Source organism: Cotesia typhae, unplaced genomic scaffold, assembly GCF_013202065.1.
Source record: "Cotesia typhae breed Kobodo isofemale line unplaced genomic scaffold, CoteBio_Ctyphae scaffold_152, whole genome shotgun sequence".
In the NCBI taxonomy this organism is placed as follows: Eukaryota; Metazoa; Arthropoda; class Insecta; order Hymenoptera; family Braconidae; genus Cotesia; species Cotesia typhae.
The window spans coordinates 6,311,599-6,335,997 of NW_027423776.1; the positions used below are offsets into that span (position 1 = coordinate 6,311,599).

Here is a 24,399-nt window from a genome sequence, read left to right on the forward strand (position 1 = left end):
ATGAATTTCTTTACTTTAGATCAATGAGAAAAATTTTTTATCCAAGAAATTGCTCTTGATTTAAAGAATTTTTTTTTTTTTTTTTTTTTTTTTTTTTTTTTCAGTATAACTTTTCAAATTAATTTTCTTATGTCTAAATTTTTTTTTTCTTGAATCAAAGTTAATTTTTTTATCAACGTATGAGTAAGGTTTGAAAAGGTTTCATTGCAAAATTTTAAATAATGTAATTGTGAGAATAATATAATTATTGTTAGAGATGAGGCAAGTATTTCTGAGCCCTGGCTTGAAGACATTTAAATCATTCACCTGAAGTATTTCTGACACTATTGAATTACTTGTAACTCAGTAGAATAAATAAAACGCAGCAAATAGATGTATCTCTCTTTGAATTTCCATAAATAAATGTCTGTATTGTTCGATATTTCTTATCTCAACAAATTAACTTAGTTTCAACAAAAAATCAAGTTAATGAATTCATTTAAAAATCATTATGCCCAAGTATGCCTTGTCTCGCATCAGTAAATTTTATATTAAACAAAAAGTAGAACTGTTCTTTTGAATTGATAAAATAAATCAAATATGCATTGGGATCATTTTTATTTCTGATACTTTTGAACTTTAATGCTGCCATTTCCCAGGTCGATTTCAAATCCAGAAAAAATTCTAAAATATTCACCTTTTAGCATAAATATTAATCAGCATCAGAATTCATATTTTATACTGAGCTTTCTGCTACTTTATATGAGAAAAATGTATCAAATGCAGGGTGGCGATCAGCCTAAACTAATATACAAAATTAATGATGACTTTTTCAATATTTATTTGATTTTATAGACTTACAGATTTTTATTTAATTAAATTAAATTTTTTATTTTCAAAAAAAAAAAATTTATAAAAAAATTGACAGTAAATCATAGTCACAAAAATTTTAGTATTTAATTTTTCAGCTGGTTTTGTAATTTTATTTCGAGTCAGAGAATTTTAGGATAAACTTTCAATCCATCCTGAAATAATAATTGAAATTCAAAAATAGTTATTATCAACTTTCCAATTACCAAATTGTCTAATTTCATATTTTTTAGGATATGATTATTTAAAATTTTCAGAAAATGGATCGTAATAATCCATAAAAATATTATTTGAGTAATCTAATGTCCTAGATATTTAATTTATTTTTAGACATAAAAAAAAATATAATTTCCTTTTTTTCCGCATAAATTAATGATGTGAAATTGATTGAGACAGTTTGCTAATTATAACGTCGTTATGTTGTATAACAGATAATTTTCGGCATATGACAAATGTTAAGGATGTGAGGTAGGACATGAAGGAAACGAGTACAAGTTCCCTGAGAAAGTATTCGTAATGTCTGTGTGTTGCGTACATAAAAGAATAAGTAACAGAAGTAAAGTAAAGAAGCTCTACCCGATCCGGGAGAAAAATAAGGTTAAGCTGAGTAGAAACTAGGCGTCGAGACGTCCGGACGTTTTGGAGGTTGTGAGCCGGGCGACTCGAGGGTAGGTGGAGGGTGGTTGCTCTTTCCAAGGTCGTCTGGGGCGATTCTATCGATTTACCCCGGGGAGTCCTTTCCCTTTCCTCCCTTTCCTTTTCTTTTCACCATACTAGCTAATGCCTAACTCCCTAACCGACGTATGTAGAACTGCCGCGTCGCAGTTTTCGCGTACCCTCCCTTTTCCCCTATATTACTGTTGCTGTAGGAAACGCAGACTTGCGTCAATACGCCAGGAAAAATTTATACCTTGTAATCATCTCATATTTTATTCAAATCACCCTTCAGGCGACATACTCCCAAGTATCGATCACCTGTTAGGCTTAAACGCTCCATTATATTTTTAAAAGTAATATTTAAAAATTACACCGCTTTATAAGCTATATATATATATACCCATATTACAGGTAATAGGACTCGAATCGGGTCTAGTTAGATAACGAGTCGACCAGAATAAATTCGACTACAACTACTCTACACCCTTTCCTTATAAAAAGGATCAAAGTACTTTTTTAGATAACTAATGCTGAACTAATGTCCTTTTGTTTCCTCAAAAACTAACTTTTCTCACATATTGTTAGTATTATTTTTATTATTATGAATATTGTTATATTATTACTATTATTATTATTGTCGTAGTTATTTTTAAAAATTCATTTTCCAACCCTTGTATTTAAAAATCATATTTATTCCCGCGGTCTTTTTCGCCAATTATCGACGGATGAATAGAATGTAAACTCCCGGTCTATAAATAATAAATAACATGTATAACAAACCAGTACGGGTAAACAGAATAAAATATCCTCCCCTTAATGCGTTTAACACATGGTTCCAAAAATTTGTATTTATATCATAAAAAAACAATTTAATATTTCAAAATATAGGTCTGTTCTTTTCTTGTTTTTTAATTAAGTACAATTGGGCTTGAATTTACATTCTAGGAGTCAATTATCAGCTAAGATAATTTTTTTTTAATTTTTCATGCATTGATAAAAAAAGTTAATTTAATTCAAACACAAAAATCTTCATTAAAAATACAATTTTGAAGAATTTCTTACTGAATCAAGCAAAAAATTTTTCTTAGTTCAAGTAAACTTTATTTAAGTTTATCAAATTTTCCAAAACAATTTTTTTAATTCAAAATTTTTTTTCATCAGTCAAATTCATTTTTTCTATCAGTGTAGACATTGAAATAATGAAAAAATAGAACTATCATTACTAAAAAAATTTGAATTAAATTTTTCAAAACTTTCGGAGTTCTGAACATTACAAAAAAAATTTAGTGATTAAAGAATTTGGTATCTTGTCCAATTATTAACTTTTGAACTTAGTATCAAAAAAGATTAAATCAAAATTTCTGCATAAGAAAAAAAATTATTTAAACCAAAAATCTTTTAAAGTATTTTTTCGATTTAAAATTAATTTTCCAAAATTAAGTTTGTCTATTAGTGTCTCATCGATCAATAACATAAAAGATATAAGTGGTTCCGTGTCTCTGATGTAACTATCAACCTCAATTAACGCAGAAAGGGCGAAATATATAATGGCTAATAGCAATGAAATAATAATCAGTGAGGCCGGAGGGTGAAAAATAAGCCGAGGTTAAAAAGTTGTAGAGTTTTGTCGTTTTCGTTTTTTGAAGTGGCATATTATATGGAGGGCGCAGAGGGAGACATTATGTCTCAAGTCTAGACTGATGAGGGGTCAGACCGGGCAAAGAAGTAAAGCAAAGCATAAAGGATCTACTTCTCGAGTTTTAGCTCAGGTTTTGTTTGCGTATGTGTAATATCTACAATAGGGACCTATAATCATAATATATAACGTAGAATGGGGATCTTTGAAACTAGAGAAGAGAAGAGAAGGAAGATATGGTTGGTAAACGACAACAGCGAAAGTTCCGGCGGCTGTACTGGCAAGTATCCAAGTATACAAGTGGGTGGATGGTGGAATAGGCTCGATTCGAGAAACAGTGAAAGTCCTCCATACTATCCTGCTGGCAATCCTGCCGCTCGATAACCCGCACACACCAAGGTCACGGTCGCTGGCTGGCGGATAGTTGACTGGCTGCTTCAACGACTTATACTTTGACCCCTTAGCCACGCTCATCGTAAACATCTAGTTTTTTTATCTTTTTTATTCCAAGTCAACTTATGTTGGATTCGATTTGGTGGGAATTCTATGACGCAGTCTTTTGCTTGAGATAAAACTTACTTATCTGGTGTTTGGTGTGCCCAGATGGACCTCAGAGGGGTTGTTTGTATCCTTTTTTATTTAAGATTGGTAATTTTTTGTTCAAATTTCAAGTTTTTACAAATTTATTCGGAATTTATACAAAAAAAGGATTATTGTGATGAAATTCAAGAAAAAATATTTGAAATTAGAAAAAAATTTTCATTTGATTTTCTGGACTTGAGAAAAAAGTTTTTAAACCATGAAAAATTTACTCAAAAAAAAAAATTATTGGCATAAAATTAAAAAAGAAAACAAAATTTTACTTTTTCTTTTTAAAAAAACTTCTAAATACAATGATTCATCACATTTTCATAAAATAAAATATGAAAGCTCATTATATATGCTTTAATTGCAATATCTAATTATTTTTTCGAACCAAAAATTATCCAACACCCTTTTCTATTTGTTTGATAAAATTTTACTATTGTAGTCATTTAACTATTTGGTAACTCCAAAAATTCTAATTCTATTTCGACTACCGGATGGTATTTATTTTTCAACATAAAATCAAAGCCTTTAAAATTTAGAGAATTACAAAGTTGAACAATTTAAATAAACTATTACGAAAAAATTACAATAAAAGAATTGCTTCCATAAAATAATAAAGATAAAAAATCAGATGGCATCTTAAATTAGAAATTTATTTTCAAACAAACAAGTGTTGTTTTTAAAAGCTGGTTTAGTACTCGTTCATTGACACTAACTCATCAAGGTCACCTTAAATATTTTCCTTTCATTAAAAACAATTTATTACATTAAATCAATTCAAGTATAAATATTATTTACAATTAAGCTTGTCATCATCAATTTTAAAATTCAACTTTTACAACTTAAACTCTCTATTCTCTTCTTCTTTTATCTTATTTTCTATATGTCACTCATATCACAATCATGTCCCCCAAAATCCAGTATCCAATATCCAGACGAATAACCATTTCGGTTGATTATAATATAATAGAACCCTAAAATATGCATCGGTGAACTTTGAAGACATATAAAAAAAAAGCAAACGTTATCTGTCTTTTATACTTATATTGGTATTAGTGGCTATAAAAAAAGTATCGCATAGAACCCAAAGAGTAAAGAGTGTCAAGAAATTTGACATTGAGACTTTTATTATTTTTACGCCGCACGTAAGAGCTTGGGGCTTGGGTGCGTGAGTAGTAGGAAAAGACTCCTCTTATCCCGTAGTCATGGCGACTGCTGGGTAACTCGTTGTGGTCGATCGATCTATCGGGGTCAAGGTTATTGCCAAATATTTAAATCTCAATTAAGATACGCCCTGCCTGGCCCTTGATATTACCTTAAGGCATAAACCGTAGAATAGTTCGTCCAATAAATCCTTCGTCTACCCACAGTACTTTAATCCATAAGCTTTTTATACCTCATTGTTAATTGGTTGGTTAACCACCGGCTAGTTGGTAATTATTCTGCTAATCTGGATGAAAAACTAAACTTGATCGTGGATTTTTTTTTTTAATTGGAAAGTTTTGTTGTAAGAAATTTATTTTTTTTTTATAAGGCAATATTGATTAGAAAATTTTTAAGGATAAATATCAAAAAATTTACTATTGTCTCTTTTTTTTCAAGCAAAACTTTTTTCGCCTCTTCTTTGCAACTATTTTTATTAAAATACCCTAAAAATTTGTTCCTCGTCAAATATTAGAAATATGCTTTTAGCCTTGAAGCAAGCCAATTTGACGAAAAATCCATTATTGATATTTTTTTTTTTAAATAGACTCGATTTATCCCTTTCAGTATTTTTTTGTACATGAAATATATACAATAAACTTCAAAATACTTGAAGTATGCATTGATTCAATAATTTTTAATAAATTTGAAATTTAATATATTTTTTAAAAAAATTCAATCATCGTTATAATTAATAGACCTTTGAATCTTCGAAACTTATATTTGTTACGGAAGAAAAAAAAAATGCCATAATATTATTTTTGAAAAATTTTACTCAGTTTTTTATAATTTACACAAGTTGAATTTTTTTTTTAAATCTATCAAAAAAATCATAAAAAAATATCTGTGAATTTTAGCTTCATAAATTTCCAACATATTTAAGTTTTTTTTTTTTTTTTTAATTTAAAACTTGAAAAAAATAGATGACATTTTTTTATAAAAATAATACACATAGTATAGCAGTACAGTCTCCCATTTTTTGGGCGGTAATTTGATTGATGGGGATAAAAGTACGTCAGAAAATTCATCGCCCGTAAGTGGAGCAAGCGAAAAGCTAGACAGAAGATAAAATAAAATGAATTGAGATTTTTACGCTCTTCCCACTTTCTGGTGGATAAAACCAAGTTCAAGGACGACCACGCCCTGTCTGACACCTTCGATCATCCCCGTGGGTACGGATCAAGTTACCCCAATACGTTTTTCCCGCAAAAATTTAATTATTTATACTTAAACTCATCGCAGTCTTTCGGTTAGAATTGGACCCTCCCATCACATGGACCATCAAAGTGTATTCTAGCCTCTGTTCAACAGTTTGAAAAACAATTCTGGCTTTCTAGTTTATTAAATTAATTTTTTCTCTTCAAATTATTATTGTCTTATCTCTGCTTTTTAAAGTAATAAAAATCGTTCAAAAATAACCGAAGTTTTATGAAGGAAATAAAACAATTTTTAAGTTCGAAGACTTCAAAAATAATTAATTAAATTTAATAGGAAATTACTTTTAATTTTTTTTTCTCAGTTATGTTCCATTCGAAAACACTTGAAATAATTTATCGTAATTTTTTTTTTTTATAATTCTAAACAATAAATTTTTTTTTAATTGAACCCCGAATGTTATAGGTCCTGGGATGCGCTTAATTATTAGCTTCGATAATAAAAAAAACGTCGCAGTTGTATGCTTGTTATCATTATATGTCCGCAGTGTCTTATTATAAGCAAAAGTAGTCGATAAAAAATTGCGAGAGGTCACAGCTTATCGTTTGGTGTTGCGGAATCACAATTCAAGGGAAAAGAGTTTACTAAAAATGAAAAAGTGTTTTTTAAAACGAGGGCGTACCTATATTCATGTTTATCATTTTTGTGCGAAAGTTTCGTTTATATCAACGAAAGCGTTGAAGAACTAATGCACTAGAGTATAGTGAGAGTTGAAGTTATCAGAATAGAACAAAACATATAAGTAAATTTATTCTTAATCAGTAAATTTTTTCTCGAAGTTGGAAATTTTTTTATCTCATTGTTTTGTTTTTGTTTTTTTCTATCAAAATAAATTTCCAATGTCAACTAAAATTGAATTAAAAGAATCTTATTTATTTACACGCAATCATTTGTTTATTTTTCGGTATCTAGCCAATTTATACACAAAAACCAGCGATAAGAAATAAATTAAGCAATTAAAGTTTTTACGATACACAATAATATGTATTTAAATTTAACTGAGTTAAATTAAACATTAAACTCGGTTATTTATTTGGCTGTTTATTTTTTTTTTATACTTTTTTAATAAAACAAAAACAAGTTTATTGCTTTTATTTTTTACTAAAGTAAGACCGTCACGATAAAGGGTCCGTAAAAAGCGCCAGTAAAAAAACTAAATAAGAGCAAAAAAAGGTTATTCGTTGCGTGAACAGACAAGGGCGGTGTTTTATCTTTATCGCAAATGAAAAATAGCTGGAAGTATAATATAACGGTTGGGATAGGACGTCGCCCAGTCAACACATAAGAAGGTTACTCAAAGGACGTCGGGAATTTCGTCAAGGGTAATAGGTCTAGGTCAGCAACAGCCTACACTTAATCAATACACCCTCGATTAAATTATTCTCGAACATTCCAATTCTTCTTAGTCTCAGTCTCGATCTTAGTCTTGCTCTTTGTCTTTATCTCATTCGCTTTCTCTACTATCGCCGATTAAGATTACGACGCTTTACTTGTATCCATCTTATCGCATTTCTGATACACGTAACAGTTAGACCAAACATTTACTCATCGCAAAAATAAATAACTCCATTTGCACCGCGTGCAGTTGATATCAGGAGAATATTTTGCTGTTTGATGTTCAATGTTCGCTGTAAATAGATTTTTTATAGAGGTTAAATTTTTTATTGAAAATCTTTTTTAAACCAAAATTTTGGTTTAAATAAAATATTTTTAGTTAAATATTTTATACAAACTGAATTTATTGATAAAAAAATTTTTATTTAAATAAGTAATTATTTTTTATTTATTTTAAAGTTTAAGTCTAGTTGACAGTTTTCTTCTATTTAAAATAAAAAATCTCATGTCTTCAATTTTTTTTAAGTAGATGCAAATATTTTTTATTAAAATAAAGTAATTAATTTCAAGTCAGTATAATATCAAATTTAAAATTAATTATTTCTACTATTAAAAATATAAATTAATTTTCAATCAGGTTTTAATAGCTAGAAAACAGAAGATTTACATTAAAATTTTTAAAAACTTTAAACCGATTGATTTAAAAAAATTTGAGTAATTCTAAAATGCATCTTTGTTTTTTTGTTTATCAATTTTCCATTTTTTTTAAATTTATTTTTTGACATAAAACACTAATTAAAATTTTTGAACATTATTTCTTTAGTTAAAAAATTTTTACACTTCCCATATTTTTCATTTTTACTCCAATTATTTTTTTATTTTACAATATTGATTAATAACAATCAATCAAATTCATTGCAAATTTCACTTCAGTTGTTCACTGAAATAAAATAATTGTATTGTTATATTTTGATTTTAAATTCAATTTTTAGATAAAAAAAAAATCTACCATTTTAAATTAAATTCTTACTTAAAAATGAATAAAAATAATTTTTCTAATTACTCAGCGCTCCAAGTAAGTAATTAAAAAGAAGCATGCATCACAACTTCCCCTAATGAAAAAACTAAATAGGTCACGATAGAAAATAATTGAGAAAAGTTGAAAATAAATGGTTCGAGAGCGTTGCGGAAGGGGGTAGGAATCGCTTTCGACGCACGGTACCGTGCAGTGACGACTCTCGCTATTTTTACATGAGAGTGAGGGGCTTTCAGCTGTTTATGTTGTTCATACTCATACAATTATCAACTATAAACACAATGCACCTTATTCTTACACTTTAATTGACATCCACAACAATTCAATTAAATGTGGAAGTAATTGCTAGTAAAAATGACATTACTTATCACTTATCATATCATAAATAGCAATACACACTTTACACCGTGTGTTATTATTTATTTGTCGATTAGTCTATTTATATGTTTGTATTATATTATATTATATTATATTATATTATCGTTCTGTTAGTACGTTGTACAGTAGTTGTATAAATAGTAGTTATTGCAGACTCATACTTGTAGATGATAGCAGGTAGATGTAACAGGTAGAGAAACGTCAGTGAGGAGAGAAGTGAGCGATCAGCTTGGCTTGTAAGTATAAGTATAAATAATAATAATAAGCCATAGCTTGATATAGAGATAGATATAGATATAGAGATATATATTATAAAGAATCTAAAGAAGGGAGAGAGGAGAGTTTCTGCACTAGAGTACCGAGAGTACAGTAGTATAGGAAAATTCAGGTCGCGCCTTGACACACTTGCACTTACCACGTGCGTCGTTACCGAGGCGCATGCGTCGATCTCGCTTTTTTTTTCGCGATTCACTGCATATCTAATCGCTATCAATTTTATTATTTTTTTTTTTTATCAAATTCTACTTATTGTCTGCCTTTTTATTTTAATTTAATAATTTAATATTACAATCAATTAATCATTTTAATTATTAATATTAATATTCTACACATGTTATATGTTATGCTATTTATTATATATTATATATTACGATCATCGAATATTTGCAATGACTGTTTCATTACGTGTCACGAACGTACTATTTAATTTATAATATTGGATCAAAATTTGCCGGTTAATATTTTATTTATTGAGACATCGCTTTTTTGTGTTTATCCATAACAAAAGTTGATATTATATTTATACATGTAAAATGAAAATGAGTTGAGTGTGGATTTTTTATATATTTTCTTTATATTGTTGTATATAGACGCGCTAATTTTCACAGAGATCTGCTGTGCGATCTTACTTATTCACTCTACTATACTCTAGTTGGTGTTTATGTGTGTGTTTATGTTTATAATTCACGAGACTTTGACTGAGAATTAAACTCACGTGATATTGCTTTACTTAAACTCATGCAATCCCCCGTCGATACCATTTCCTATTCTCTCTTTATCTCGGTAAAATCGCTGTTGAAACTTGTACGTTTAAGTCGCTACTGCTTCTACATCAATTACTATAAGAGTACTAGCTTTTTTAGGTCAATATTTAAAATTTTTTTTTTAATATTTTAGTTCAATTATTTTTTTACTTACTTGAAAAATTTTTTAATAGAAAATTTATCATTAATCATTTATTACATATAATTTATTTTTTTTTTTAATTTGCAAAATTTTTTTCGTGTAAAAATTTACTTTTTAAATTTATCAATTTGTATTTTTTTACCGTCCAAAATTCATTGAAATTATTTGTAAAAAAAAATTATGAATAGTTGTAAATCATTCAATTCTAATTCACTTTTTTTTCAATGTTTCTGTAAACAATATTATCAATTAAAATGAATGTTAATTAGTCCTACTAAATTATTAAAAAAAAAAAAATCTGCAATTAAATCAAAACACTTTTAAACTTGATTATTTTTAATATATTTACAACTAATTAATTAACTGTAAAATCCAGGAGAGTAAACGAATAAATAATAAGTACATATTTATCTTTAAATTTATTTCTCTTAAAAATAATTTCAATCACTACTTAATATCAATAATTACTCAATCATATCATATAATTGCGGCTCAAAATTTTTCAATAAATTATTATTTAAAATACCAATTTTGATTGTCGAGTTGAATAAAAAAATAGAATTAAAGGATCAAAGAATTAGGTACCACGCGATAAAGTGAACGCTGGTATGCTATGCAACGGAAAGTAGTAGAAGCATCATCGCGGATCGTTGGTCGCGAGTAGTAGTGGCAGCGTTTATCTAGGCCATGGCTAGCATGCGTTTGTGCGGCCGCGTTATGTACCCACTGGCAAATGCAGCGTACCGAACCACACCGATGATCTTCTTTGTATAAATATGTCTATCATCATCACAATCCTATGTACAGCAATCAGTAATACAACTGAGATTACTATTACTATTTATCTTTACATTTATATTTTCAATAACTCAAACAAACCAAACAAGTATTAATAATAAAAAGTAAAATCTGCCACGCGTGTCATTAATCCTTATTCAGATACTGAAACGTCTCGATAAATAACTTTCTACTTTTAATGCTCTTACACATGATAACATACTCCATTATAATCCACCCGCGGATATTATATGTCTCTTATTCAATATAGTTATAACTTTAGATAAAAAGGTTCAATTACTTTGATTTTATCTTATGAATTATATTGACAACCGTATAAGTTCACTTTAAAGAGAATATCCTAAAGAAATTCAATTTTAATGTTGATATTTATTGTACGATTATTTAGGATATATTGTTTTAATTTTTCTGTTGTAATTTGAAACCATTGCATATTTTTATTAATTTATTGTCTTAATTCAAAATTTCTTTTAAAAATTTTAAAATAAAGCTTTTGCTCTTTTTATATCCGCTCCATAATCGTAGACTCGTGTCGTTATTTTAAGTAGCTAAAATTAAAAATAATTGAATTTAAGTCACTCAAATTACAAATCATTAGAATGTTAAAAATAAATTTAGCATAATTTTCACTAAAATAACAAATCTAAAGGTCATAAATTTGTAGTTTTTTCTTTAAACGGAGAGAAATTATATCATCTGAAATACAAAATTTTTCGTATTTGTCGTCTAAGATAGGAGTAAAATTTTTCTGTGTTTAAATAATTATTTTTATAAGAACTATGATACTTTTTAATGTTAACTGTTGCCATCTTTCAATTATTCGTATTATAAATATCTTTTTGAAAATTATAAAACTGATAACAATATTTACATTTTTTAATTGTATATCTAATAAATAAATTCTAATGAATAATATTAATATTATACAGTATGAAGGAATTTTTTGCGCCAAGAAAATTTTGAAAAAAACCAAAGTTATTTTGGAGCAAGAAAAAAATTTTCTTGGCTCAAGAAAATGTGACTTTGTTCAAGAAATTTCGATTTAATTCAATAAATTTTCAGTCTTCCTTAATATATTTTTGAAACAAAAAAATTTATCCTCGAATCAAGAATTTTTATTTTTCTATAGATGAATATTTTCTAAAAATAAATTTATCAGCTCTTATTAATATCAATAATTGTAAATTTTGTTGTACGGTTAGCATATACTTTAATGCTTAAGTTATTTTTATTCCCATCGAGAATATTTTAAAAAAAAAACTAGATGATAATTTTTACTATTCAATTCTCAGTGTAATATTTGAATTCCAAACATTCATAAAATACTAACGGTAATTTTTACCAAAAAATATCTTCCTCTTACCAAGTAAATACTCAGTAAAAATTTTCAATAACTCTTTATCGCACATAGCATTCGTGCAACCCATTATAATAATTATTATCATAATCTATTATTTAAAGTAACATTTCTGTTCCTCCTTAAACCTTACATCGCTCCTCTTAGGCCGTGCATGACGAGAAGCATAGTAGTGGTATTCTTCAAGGATGAGAAAGGGATATGCCAAGTCGACGAGTAGAGCCGATGGCCTTCCGCGAGTTTCCACGAAACGACTGCACACTCCGCCGGAAATGCTAACAGACGTGAAAAATAAATTAAAACTCATATAAATATAAATAACACACATATACCATCTTACAATTAATCAAATACCAATTTACAGTATTAAGCAATAAGCAATAACAAATTTATATGGCCAAATATAGGAATAAATATTATCTAAAAAGTTTAATTGCCCAATCAAAGAAAAAAACGTTTTAAAATATTCTTAAAAAATCAGAATGATTATTTTTTATCGCCTAGCGGAAGTATCAAAATAATTTCAATTGCCGATGCTGATAAAATATGAAATAGGTATTTTTTATTGAAAGCATAATTAATAATTTGGGTTAAAAATAAAAAATCTATTGAAATAAAATAATATTGAATATTATTAACTTGAGATGAAATTTAGCAAATGTAATTTCTTGGGATTGTAATTTTATTTAGTTGTCGGTACCGGCGATCAGGGGAAGGGTCAAAAATACGTGTAGCATATAGCATATAGCTTAGTAGCAGAGGAGCAGATTCAGCTTCAGCTTCAGCTACAGGCAACAGCAGAATTGCATCGAGGATGTTTGAAAAGTGGGGATTAGGCCTTGGAAGAGTTCGCTGCACCTCCTATCCCGTCCATCGATGCGTCGTCTTCGCGCCCTCCCTCTCTCTTTTCCCTGGTGTAGTTATAGCTGTAGCTGTAGCTGGCGTCCTCGCGTTTTTGCCACTTTAGCTTTGGTTTTAGCTTACGTACGCTTACACTGACTACTATACACTCCGACTTCCCCTTTTCAAGCGAGTTCCAAGCTGCACATGCAACCGTGTCCGCAACGCCACCCAACCACACATATCATCACACATGTACTTATCCATGTGTTTATGTTTATGTATATCTAACATATAATATAATATAATATACATTGTATGTAAGCTTAATATAAGTAAAGAAGATATAAAAATAAGAAGCATCAGCTAGCATGCTAATATTACATATGTGGATTGTCTGCATGTGTATGTAGACCCATGTGAATGTAATGGATGTGATGCAGTGTAGCGTGCTCTGGATGATCGTGCGACTCGCGGTGTGACGAGTAACACTGGCCCACTGGTGTCTCGCGCCCAAGAACCCTAGTAATTTTTACAGTAAGACCAACAGAGACAGACTTATGTTGCATGTAGGAGAATATGTACGGAGAGTTTATTTCTTGTTAGTAATATGAGATGTTAAATCCGCTGATATCATTTTTTAGAGATTTTTTTTTATTTTATACAAGAAAAATGGATCTTTGGAACCAAAAATTATAAGGAAGGTCTGACTTCAGCTGTAATGAGCATTGATATGTTTTAAAAATTTTTTTGACTATGTACTTTAAATTAATAAGCATTTTTAAACCCAAATATGGGATCTGAAAAATTTTTTTTGATATTCATTTTTGAAAAATTGATATCCACAATTTTTTTTTTTTTTTAATTTTTATGTGAAAAAGTAGTTAATTTTTGTCGATGATGAAAATTCAGGATGTAGAGATCAATTTAATTATGTATTTTTATAATCTTTTGTTATGTGATGAAAAAACAAATATTAATTATTATAATTAATTCAATAACAGAGATCATAAATCAATAAGTACATATGTCAAATATACAGTCTCAATGTATTTATCATTACAACAAACTTTTGTTTCAAAAACAAAAAATATATAAGTATTTCAAAAGTCAAAAATATTCCTACTTTTTTTTTTTTTTTTTTTTAAAGAAGAATGTCGATTTTTTTATTTTAGCGGACTAACGCCTTTTATTATTGACGTGAAAAATGAACTTTGTCACTGAAGACTCTAAAAATATATAATTACCAATTTAATTTGTTTTACACAAAAATGTTTTTTTAGTAAAAAAAAAACAATTTGTTAATAATTTTGTCTAAAGAAAATTTACACAAAAGAAAAAACTAATTTTCTTCCAAAAAATTCTTTTTATTTTTCTACATTATTAGTTTTTCTGTATATATTTTTCGGATTGGAATTCACAAATTTTTTATCTAATATACTTGCTCAGGCTAAAAATTTGAAAAAAATTTTTCAAAATTATTGAAGAGTTTTATAAAAAATTAAATTTTTTTTAAATCAAAAAAAAAATTCAAATGATCTATCACAAATCTAATTTCACTGAAATTGAAATACTGACAATAAAAATAAAGATTAATTAATTTGTCCGTACTGGAGTAGCAATTAAAAATAGCTGTCTGTTGTTTTGAATTGAGTAACATTTAAAGCCCAATTAAAAATGGTCGTAAACACTCGACGAGATTAAATGTTAACGATTAATGACTTTTAAAGAAGAAAAGAGGAGGAATAGTGTGTTGTTGGTTGAAATGTGTGAGTGTGTTAAATATAAATATAATAAAAATAACAAAAATAAAATGAGAATGAGGTAGGATAGAGGCGATAGAGAGTAGAGGTGGAGTTGCCGTGGCGGGACCTTGGAAGTAGCGGATCGGGGGAATCTTTCCGGTTCTCGCGGATAGGAGTGCATACAACAAACTAAAGGGTTTCTTGTTGGTGCCCTTGAAAAGTCGTGCGAGCCGGAGCCAACTAACTCTCGACTTCTTCACGGTTTCCGACACCTTGCTCACGAGTATGGAGGAACAGAAAGATGCAACCACCACACGGCTGCATGGGAAAAGGAATACCTAACCAGGCGTCATCCGCTTCTACTCGTATACTCGTACCCGGCTTAATATAAGTTGTTGATGTTGATGTTGATATATTCTATTCGACTGTATATTGTATGTTGTATGTTGTACGTTGTACGTCGTATGCCTGGATATGTCCATGAGCTTATGTGGATACGTGAAGATCTGGACATGTGTGCGAGCCTGATAGTTATTCTGGAAACACTTTCTGAGGCCGATGTCTGTGTGCAAAGTGAAAAATAATTGCCGATGGCTCTTGCGAGCTTGTATACTGCACGCCGCACCGGAAGCCGAGAATTTCACTGACAGGAAAGTAAATTATTTTTCTCACATCATGAGAAACTGTATCGAGAATAACCAGAGCTTAGCTTCCATCAGCAAATATATTTATATTTATAATAATGTGCAAATATGCTAGCTGCTGCTCTGGTATACATTTTACATTTACATTACAGGATAATTATTGTTTTTATTTCATTGTTGTTATTATTTTCGTCTACCTTAACAATTGTTACGCATACGGAAATTCATTTACTCTCATTTTATTTATGTTTTTCATTCTCTAAGTGCTATGAGAGTTTTATTGTGCATATGCATGAGGAAATATAGCTACTAAATTGCTCTTTTAATTTTTTATGATTCTGAAGGAAAAATTTAACCATTGGGGATTTCTTTTTAATTTATTTTTATAGTGGGTTAATAAATTTCAATTTATTTAGATTGCTCAATTTTTATTGTGATTAGATTTTGGTAAGTTTTAAAGAAGTATAATAAGTCAAGAAAATTTGAAAAATTTTTTTAAGTACATATTTTTGAGGGAGTAAATTTGAAAATATGAAAAAAAAATTTTTTTTTGTTTAATTTTTTAAATAAATTTTTATTATTGTCACTCTTAAAAATTTCAAGTTTTTTTTAAACAATTTTGCTCCAAATTTATTAAAAAAAAATTCTGTTAGAAAATCAAAATTTCTTGTACAAAATTAATTTTATTTTCTGTTTAGATCCACTGTGTATTTTGTTAAAAAAATTCTTCACATAAGATCGGAAGAATTAAAAAAAAAACTAGACCATGAAATTTTCACATGAAAGCCAGTTTTCTTGCGATAAAATTTTTTCTCATGAAATTTGAATTCCTAATTTTTAAACCAATAATAATCTACCAGAAAAAAAATTTTCAAATTTTTTTCCTCAAATTTAAAAATGAATTTCTTATCTGATTGTTCTGCAATAACTTTCAGTCGCATCAATTTCTCTGAAGAAATAAAAATACATAATTTTACCTTTTTGGGCAGCTCGTAGTTTTAAAATCAATTTTTTTCATAAATGTTTGCATTTAAAGTACTTCTGAGTAGAATTGCAAGTAGAGAAAGTTTTGTACGCTCTTTTTGCCTTGATCCGTGAATCAAATGAAAAAAAAAAAGAAACAATGTTATCATTTATCATTTATCATTATTACCAAAATTTAAAAGCTAAAAATTTTTATTTGAATCCGTGAAAATTTATTCAATTTCTTAACGGATTAAAGGTCGCAGCATTGGGGTGTGGTTTTATGTTATTAACAATTGCTTTCAGATACAATAATATTATCTACAATGAGCCGTATTTAGTTATTTTATTTGTCCTCAGTTATTTATTTAAAACGTCGCACGCAACGAGTAATCGTATATAAATTGTCCGGGTTATCGTCGGAGACCCGTTATCGCTCGCTATATCTCATTTACGTAGTGATACTGTTGAGATTCTCTCACTCTCGGGTTAGGCGTGTTATGCTACTCACGTGAATACTTACTCCGTATTAACTCGCGACATAACAATGTATTGGATAGCAGTTAAGTCGAGACGACTAAGTCGCACTGTAGAGTAGAGAAACAGTCTTAAATAAATTCTGTTGACTCTCCTCCACTCTTTATACATATATAAATCTCTCTCTCTCTCTCTCTCTCTCTCTCTCTCTCTCTCTCTCTCTCTCTCTCTCTCTCTCTCTCTCTCTCTCTCTCTCTCTGTGTGGGGGGGTGGAACGTCAGAGTATCAGGTAGACCGCAATCTTATCCTCGTTGGGGCCGCGACCACGTACCCCAACACGATTATCCAGCCGGAGATTTCATCCCGTACCGTATAAACGCTGACTTACACATTAAACTTTACATTTTTATTTTATTCATAGCGAGTTAATATATTTGCTGGGAAAATTACCTTAAATTTTCCTCTACGCTGTTTAATTTTATACTTTTAAATTCTTACATTTTATATATTTTTTTAAATTGATATTTGGAATGTTTGTCAATAATACTTTCATTAATTTTTTGCTTCAACAATTTTATGACTTTAAAATTCAAATTTTGGTGAAATGGTTAGAGATAACAGAAAATTTATAAGAACTTCTTTTGCAGAAAGTTAAAATTCCTGCAGAAAAAGTCTAATGATTTTTTTGTATTCCAAATATTTTGGCCAGAAATTTAAATTCAAATTTTGAAAATAATTGTTAGAAAAATTTTATAACTTTGAAATTTAAATTCTGGTTAAATAGTGAGAGACAATATAAAATTGATAAGGATCTTTTTTTGTAGAAAAGCTATCTAAGTAATTTTCTATATCTCCAATATTTTCTTCAGAATTTCCATTACAATCGTTTAAATCAACAATTTTGCTGAATTCCTTCAAAAATTTTCTTTTACAACTTTTCTGTTCCAATTTAAAACTTTCAAAAAATTTTCTATCCTATTGCTGACCAATAATTTCTTCCAAAAGACATCCATGTAATAAAACCATATAACCGTGCTAATAACCAATCCGAATGAGAGAAAAATAATAACAAGTAAGGTGTAAACTTCCTTTTTCCCTGAAATGTGCCATACCTAAACATACAAAAAAGTACTTGACCAGTGACCGAGAGAAACTAGTGACTCTTGCCTGTGCTATCTCGTGGTACTGAAGACAGGCATGAAGTATGAGGTAGGATACGTCAGCACGACGACGCCCAATCCAGGAAAACGACAACTTTACAACCGATTTCTAATTCATCATAATGTAAGACCAAGATACTGAGGTTGTAAGTGTGCTCGTTTGTATTTGTATTTCTACTCGGTTTAGTTTTATTCTATGTATTCCATTTTATTTAGTTTCATTCGCCGATGAGTAGGGAACGCGACCGTAATCGTGCAAACAACCGGAACCAGGTTCTATTGTTACTCAGCACGGGTAGACACAAAAAATCTCCGCGAAAAAGTAAAAATAAAAAATAGCCTCTGCTCGATTGTTGGGTTTTTTCTAAGCGCTAAAAACTCGCATAATATTAAAACATAATGGAGTTTTTAGTACAGTAAATAATAAAAATAAATTGACAGATGTGTGGAGCAAGAGGTTAAATTATAATTATAATTATAAATGATCAGATGTTTTCGGAAGAGCTCTTTGCTGTAAATTAAAAATATTAGTCAAGGTAATGGATGATATTGTAATAAAGGGGGAAACAATCGCGAGTTAAGAATCAGTAATTCCGATCTGGAGGTGGAAGGTGGAACGAGTGGAGTATTAACCAACGATTCAGGCCGAGACTAAGGTGCACTTTTCCTCAGCTCGGCACGTTTACGTTTCTCTTCGCATCTTTACTTTATATTTACATTGAAAAAATATAGAGACACTTGTCAATTAAGTTTAATGAGGGAATCAATGTGTAATGATCGATGTACGATCTCTTTTAGCGGTAATTAGACAACTTGGTGTTTACACTAATTTTTTTTTTGGATGAGAAGTACTTAATTATAAAGAGGCGACATGATATTGAAATTTTTTTTTAGTAGATTTCATAGAAATCTAATTATTGCATTGGTTCTCATGACGGAATTTTTGAAAAATTTTGCTATATTCCCACTTAACTCGACGCGCTGAGTCAGAAAATACATATGGTTCAAAAGTTTATATATGTGTATATATATATACGATATAACGCAGCTTGTCACGACGGTAGCGTCACCAATTTACAACGGATTTTTACCAAACTCAACATACTTATTCTACAGATAAATACCGAAGTTAAGTTCGAAGATGAGCTTAATCGGTCAAGTAATTTAGAAATGCCAAGATTTCAAAATTTTCAAAATCATAAAAATTCATATTTCTTCACTTTCTAACTCGAATAACTTCTGAATGGAATAACTTATTGAATCTCTGTAAACTGCATTTGAAAGTGCTTTAAATAAGCTTTAATTTGAGTACCAAATCATATGTGTAGTCTTAAAATTAGGTCCTATTCCGCTATGCCAAATATGAAATTTGCTGTTGCACTCGTTTTAGTAGATTTCATAGAAAATTAACGATTTCCAAATATCGAAAAGTTATTGTTTTTACCTAGTTTTGTAATAAAAAAATGAAGCCATATTTGAATTCTACCCACTGAATTCCAACTATTGTCGTAACAAATCCTGAAAAACTAAAAAAGAAAAATTAACATTACCTTGTAAAAAATTATCAAAAGTTTTTAAACAACAAAATGAGTTCAAAATGATAAAATTTTAAATTATACCACTTACTTTGATTCTTCAGCATTTTCAAACAATCTGAGTTCCTGACTCTCATTAAACTTTATTTTAACCATATTTTCAAATATAGATCAATTTACAATTATCATTCTGATTACTGATAATCTAATAATCATTTCAATGACAGTTTTCTTAAATAACAAAATAATATTTGTTTATTATGTGAAGTTAGGAATATTTAATTAACGAGAATATAGTTATTAAATTCACCACAATTCGTTTGCTTCTAAAACTGACTGTGACGTTGATTATAACTATTTTCTAATTACGGTTATAATAAAACAATAAATGTATAAAAAAATTTGTTAGGTTCACAAAATTAAGTCAATATAATAAAAAATTAATTTACTATAACAAATTTCATGTAATAATAATTAATATTAACAAATCTCATGTAATAATGATTAATTATGATAAATTTTATATAATAACTGTGTAAACTTTGATTACAATGATTACAATATACATCATACGTTAATCTAATTGTATTTTTGATTAATAAGTGATAAAATAAAATCTACTTCCATTTCGGCTGCCGAATGGCTCTTTTTTTTTTTAAAGCTGAAAGAAATAGTTTTAATTTATATTTTTCTTTGTTATAAACTTAAAAGTTGGTTTTATTTAAAATTTTATAGCAAAATTTTTTGCTCGTGAAAAATTACAATATTTAATCGGAAAATTAATATTAAATGTAAATAGTCCAATATAACAAATTTTTGAACCAAAAAATTTAATCTTTAAGTAAAGAACATATTTTTGAGGCACTTAAAAATTTTTATTCTTGTATCTAACCATTTTTTGATTTTATTTTAAAAATTATTGCTATTCTAAATGTTAATTTAAATAGTTTTTGATATTATTCGGTAAATTTATCTTTCGCTTTCTTTAGAATAATTTATTGCTTAAAAAAAATGGTAAAATTTTTAATTTTTGTATTAAAATAATTTTCTTGGTTTAATAATTTTCCTCCTCAATCAATTTCATTTTTTTTGTCTAGCTCAAGACCGAAATATTTTCAGTTTGAAAAAAAAAATTTTTTTTTGTGTATAAACTCCAAAAAAATTTCAAGTTTATCTTTCTGATAACAACTACCAAGGTCAGTTCTTCAAACTAAAAACTAAAAAATAAAAACAAATAAGTACTAAGTACACCATATCTCATTTCTCATTTCTGTCTCGGTAAGGAAGCTCCTAGGGAACGTTGCGGTAGGCTCTCAGCGTCGCGACGCCGGTAATTGACAAACGGGCAAGTGCCTTACCTACATTACTCACTTACCACACTATACTCTACAATCTACCTCGTTCCACACATCGACACATGATACACATGACACACATGGTTAGGTCGCGGACAAGGTGTGCTAGGAGTATGTGGAAGTAATATAACTATAAGCAGATAATATAAGTAAAGAGCAAGTGAGAATAATTGGCGGGCGGCGGTCGGCTAAAAACGAGCTTCGGCGAATCCACCCGAGTGGTTTGCTTACTGAGCGGTGCGACTGTTGTGACTCTGTCTGTGTCTGTGTCTGTATCGGCACACATACACAGAAACCCAATATGCGACTTACTCTCGAGTCTCGAGTCGAGAGCGAGTCTGGATAGGATACTATAGGATAGGAGTCGGATACGAGTACGGAGTCGCGAGTTGTGAGTGAACAAGCGCGCCTGGACTACCGACTAGCGGCTCTCCGGCTTGTAAGCGCTGAGTACAGTCAGTCAGTGTGCCAACGGCGAGCGTATAGTTCGTGGGTCTCCACTCATTACATATATACATAAATATATGTATATATATATATATATATATATATACATGTACATTACTTATATTTACAATAATATTAAATGTCATTACTGTGCTCGAGTACTGTCAATATTATTTTTTTATTTTTAATCTTTCAATTTTAATAAAAAATACCGTCCGTGAATTTTAATCCGTCGAGTGAAAAAAATTTTTTTTGAAGAAAAAAAAAAAAAAAAACAAATTATTACTTGCAAGTGTCAAATAAAATTACGAGGTAAAAAGTAAACACAGAACCGTGGGTGAGCTGTTTAGTTTTTGACAGTGCCGGGTTTGTGCTAAAAAAAATTTTAAATTAATTTCAAGGTACTTGACCGATAATTTTTTTTAAGTGCAAGGTGTGACTTATTTTGGATTAAAAAATAAACTAAAAAAATAAAAATTGTTTGGAATTTGAATTTGATTTTTTAAAAGAGACATTTTTAATTGTGAGTGACAGTAGTGATAAAAGTGGGTGTCATGAATAATAATAATAAATGTTATAAAAATGTGTCTCTAGAAAATTGATAAAATTGATAGGATTTAAAGGGAGAGGAGAAAGCTTAAAGGGAAGAAAGGACAAAAATAAGAAAAATGCTGGAAGACCAGCCGCTGGATTTGAGCGTCCGCGTGGGCGACTTTGCGGAGTACGCAAGAGAGGAAGAGGATAGGGAAAGAGAGGTTGAGGGCCAGCACAGAGATCGCAAGGAGATTGAGGACTGCGATAATGCAGGGATCAGGCTAAGGGAACTTTCCTCCGGGGAGTACCAGGTTGAAGACAGGACCTGCTCCGAGGACTCTGATGACTCCTGCTCAGATAACCATCATAAGGAACCCGGAGCTGGATCCAGGAGCAGGACGAGGCCTCCGGGGACTAAACCTTACAAAAAGAATCTTATGCGGCGATATCGTGAGTCGATTTTTGAGAATTACGAGGGGTGCGATTTTGGAGGTGAAATTGTGGAGATATTAAAAAGTTGTTGAAATTTTTTTGGATAGAATTTTGTGGTCTACAAAAAAGGTCTCTTATAGTTTTTTCGTATCTCTGATCCTTTGGACATAATTGGAATTTTAAAGTTGAAAAAAATTTTGGAGTAACTGAACAGTATTATTTTCATAAATTTAATTTTGAATTTCGAGGGAAAATATTGAAGATACAAAAAAATTATAAGACGTATTTTTTGTAGAGAATTTAATCTTCTGCAAAAAAGGTCCTGATAAATTTCGCCCAATCTCTTATTATTTAGTTGGAATTTGAGTTTAAAGCATTAACAGTCATATTTGGTGTTCGATTTAAAAGAAGCATCAATTATCTCGATTATCAAAGAAAGCACTTGGAAGTAATCAAATATATCTTACTGAAATATTTACCGTAATATGTAAAACATCTGTATCACGATAAAGCATTTAGTAAGACATATCGATTAAAATCCGGGTTATTACGATTTCAAGCATGTAGATAACTAAATAGGTCGGTTTTAAAAAATAAAACAATTAACTGGTAAAATACACTATACATTACAAATTATATATTTAACATTTGTCGAAATCTCGCGCTTGATTTTGTCGCTCATTCTCATACAACTAATTAATATAATATGGATATGTTTATCTTACATTTAATATTTAAACTTATTAATTATTATGAATAGTCTTTAAATATTATAATTTCTTTGTCTGATTACTGATTTATGATTTATTCATTATTTCTTTAATTTAATTTACCTCGCCTAAAATTATACAAGAGAGAGGCATGGCGATGCGCAATTGTGCTCGTCGACATCTTCAGTATTATTAAAAAAAAAAAAAAAAAAAAAAAATATGTATACACATGCATACATATTTTATTTCATATTATATTATATTTTATTTTACAATATAAAAGTGTGAGTTTATAATTCCGTCGATAAAAAATTACACAATCACATTTGATTTCATCAAGGTCGTTTTGCCGAATTTGCATTACCATACAAATATATGTATATTTTTCACACAAATGTTCGCAATTTTTATTTTATTTTATTCCATCAAGAAGATACAATGCTAAATTTTTATTCTTTCATTACAAACCCAAACCGGGTTTCAAAAAATTTTTACTTACAACCTACCTCAATCTCAATATTGGAAATATTTAGACAAATTTATTGAAACTCAAAAAAAAAATTACAATTTTTCTCAACAAAATATTATAAAATTTTTTTTTTTAATTTCACATAAAGAAAAAATTTTTTCAAAAAATTTTTTTTAGTTCTAATTTATTTATTTTAAAAAATTAAAAAATGCAATTTTTAAATAAAATTTATAAATTTTTGTGTCATTAAAAAAAAATTTAAACTCATCAGAAATATTGAAATATAATAATAAAAAGCTTTACCGGAATTATATACGGAAGTCGAAAGTGAAAGTTTAATTTTTCCAGCAACAAAAAATTTCTCCCATTTTTCATTTTTCGTCACAGTCGAACCCCAATTGTGCCATTGAGCCAAAATTAAGTACAAAATACAGACAACAATTGCCATAGTATTATATCTATAGTATGAACAATTACTCTCACTAACCGCATAGCGGGCTCCATTTACTCTCTATCTCGTTCCTCGTCAACGTTAAATTTTCATTTAAGACTTTCACTTTTTTAAAAATAACATTTATTGGATACTTCCTGAAATAACCGACTCATAAACATGACCATACATCGGACATCTATTGAGGTGTATATATCTATATATGTTTATAAAAATAGATGGATGTCCAAAGATAGCTCGTTAAATGTTAATTCTTTTCTTTGGGTTTTATTTAAAACCACCGTCATTTGTTCCGAGAAAAAAATGTTCATTGTGATTCAGGATATATTGGTCCGCGGTAGTCGTAGTCGAGTCGCCGGTCGCCGGTTTGCTGGTAAGGAAGGAAGGATCAACTTCCGGT

At 29.2% G+C, this 24,399-nt stretch overlaps 2 protein-coding genes across 8 annotated transcripts in view; one reads left to right on the forward strand and one right to left on the reverse strand.

Moving 5' to 3' along the window:
- Eip74ef (Ecdysone-induced protein E74) overlaps positions 1 to 24,399 on the forward strand; it is a 103,468-nt gene that overhangs the window by 43,579 nt on the left and 35,490 nt on the right. The window contains exon 1 of one of the 7 annotated variants that reach the window (XM_074256638.1): positions 21,704 to 22,387. The exons of the other annotated variants lie outside the window; for them this stretch is intronic. Within the exon in view, the coding sequence (XP_074112739.1) occupies positions 22,072 to 22,387 (316 nt within the window). The 5' untranslated portion in view covers positions 21,704 to 22,071. Of the gene's footprint in view, positions 1 to 21,703; positions 22,388 to 24,399 lie in introns of those variants that run through there. 7 annotated transcript variants of the gene reach the window in all.
- LOC141536259 (uncharacterized) lies at positions 10,527 to 17,352 on the reverse strand. Its single transcript, XM_074256656.1, has 3 exons — positions 16,953 to 17,352; positions 12,371 to 12,512; positions 10,527 to 10,879 (listed from the first exon to the last, which is right to left on the reverse strand). The coding sequence occupies exons 1-3, from the start codon at positions 17,075 to 17,077 to the stop codon at positions 10,763 to 10,765; spliced, it is 384 nt and encodes a 127-aa protein (XP_074112757.1). The 5' UTR covers positions 17,078 to 17,352; the 3' UTR covers positions 10,527 to 10,762.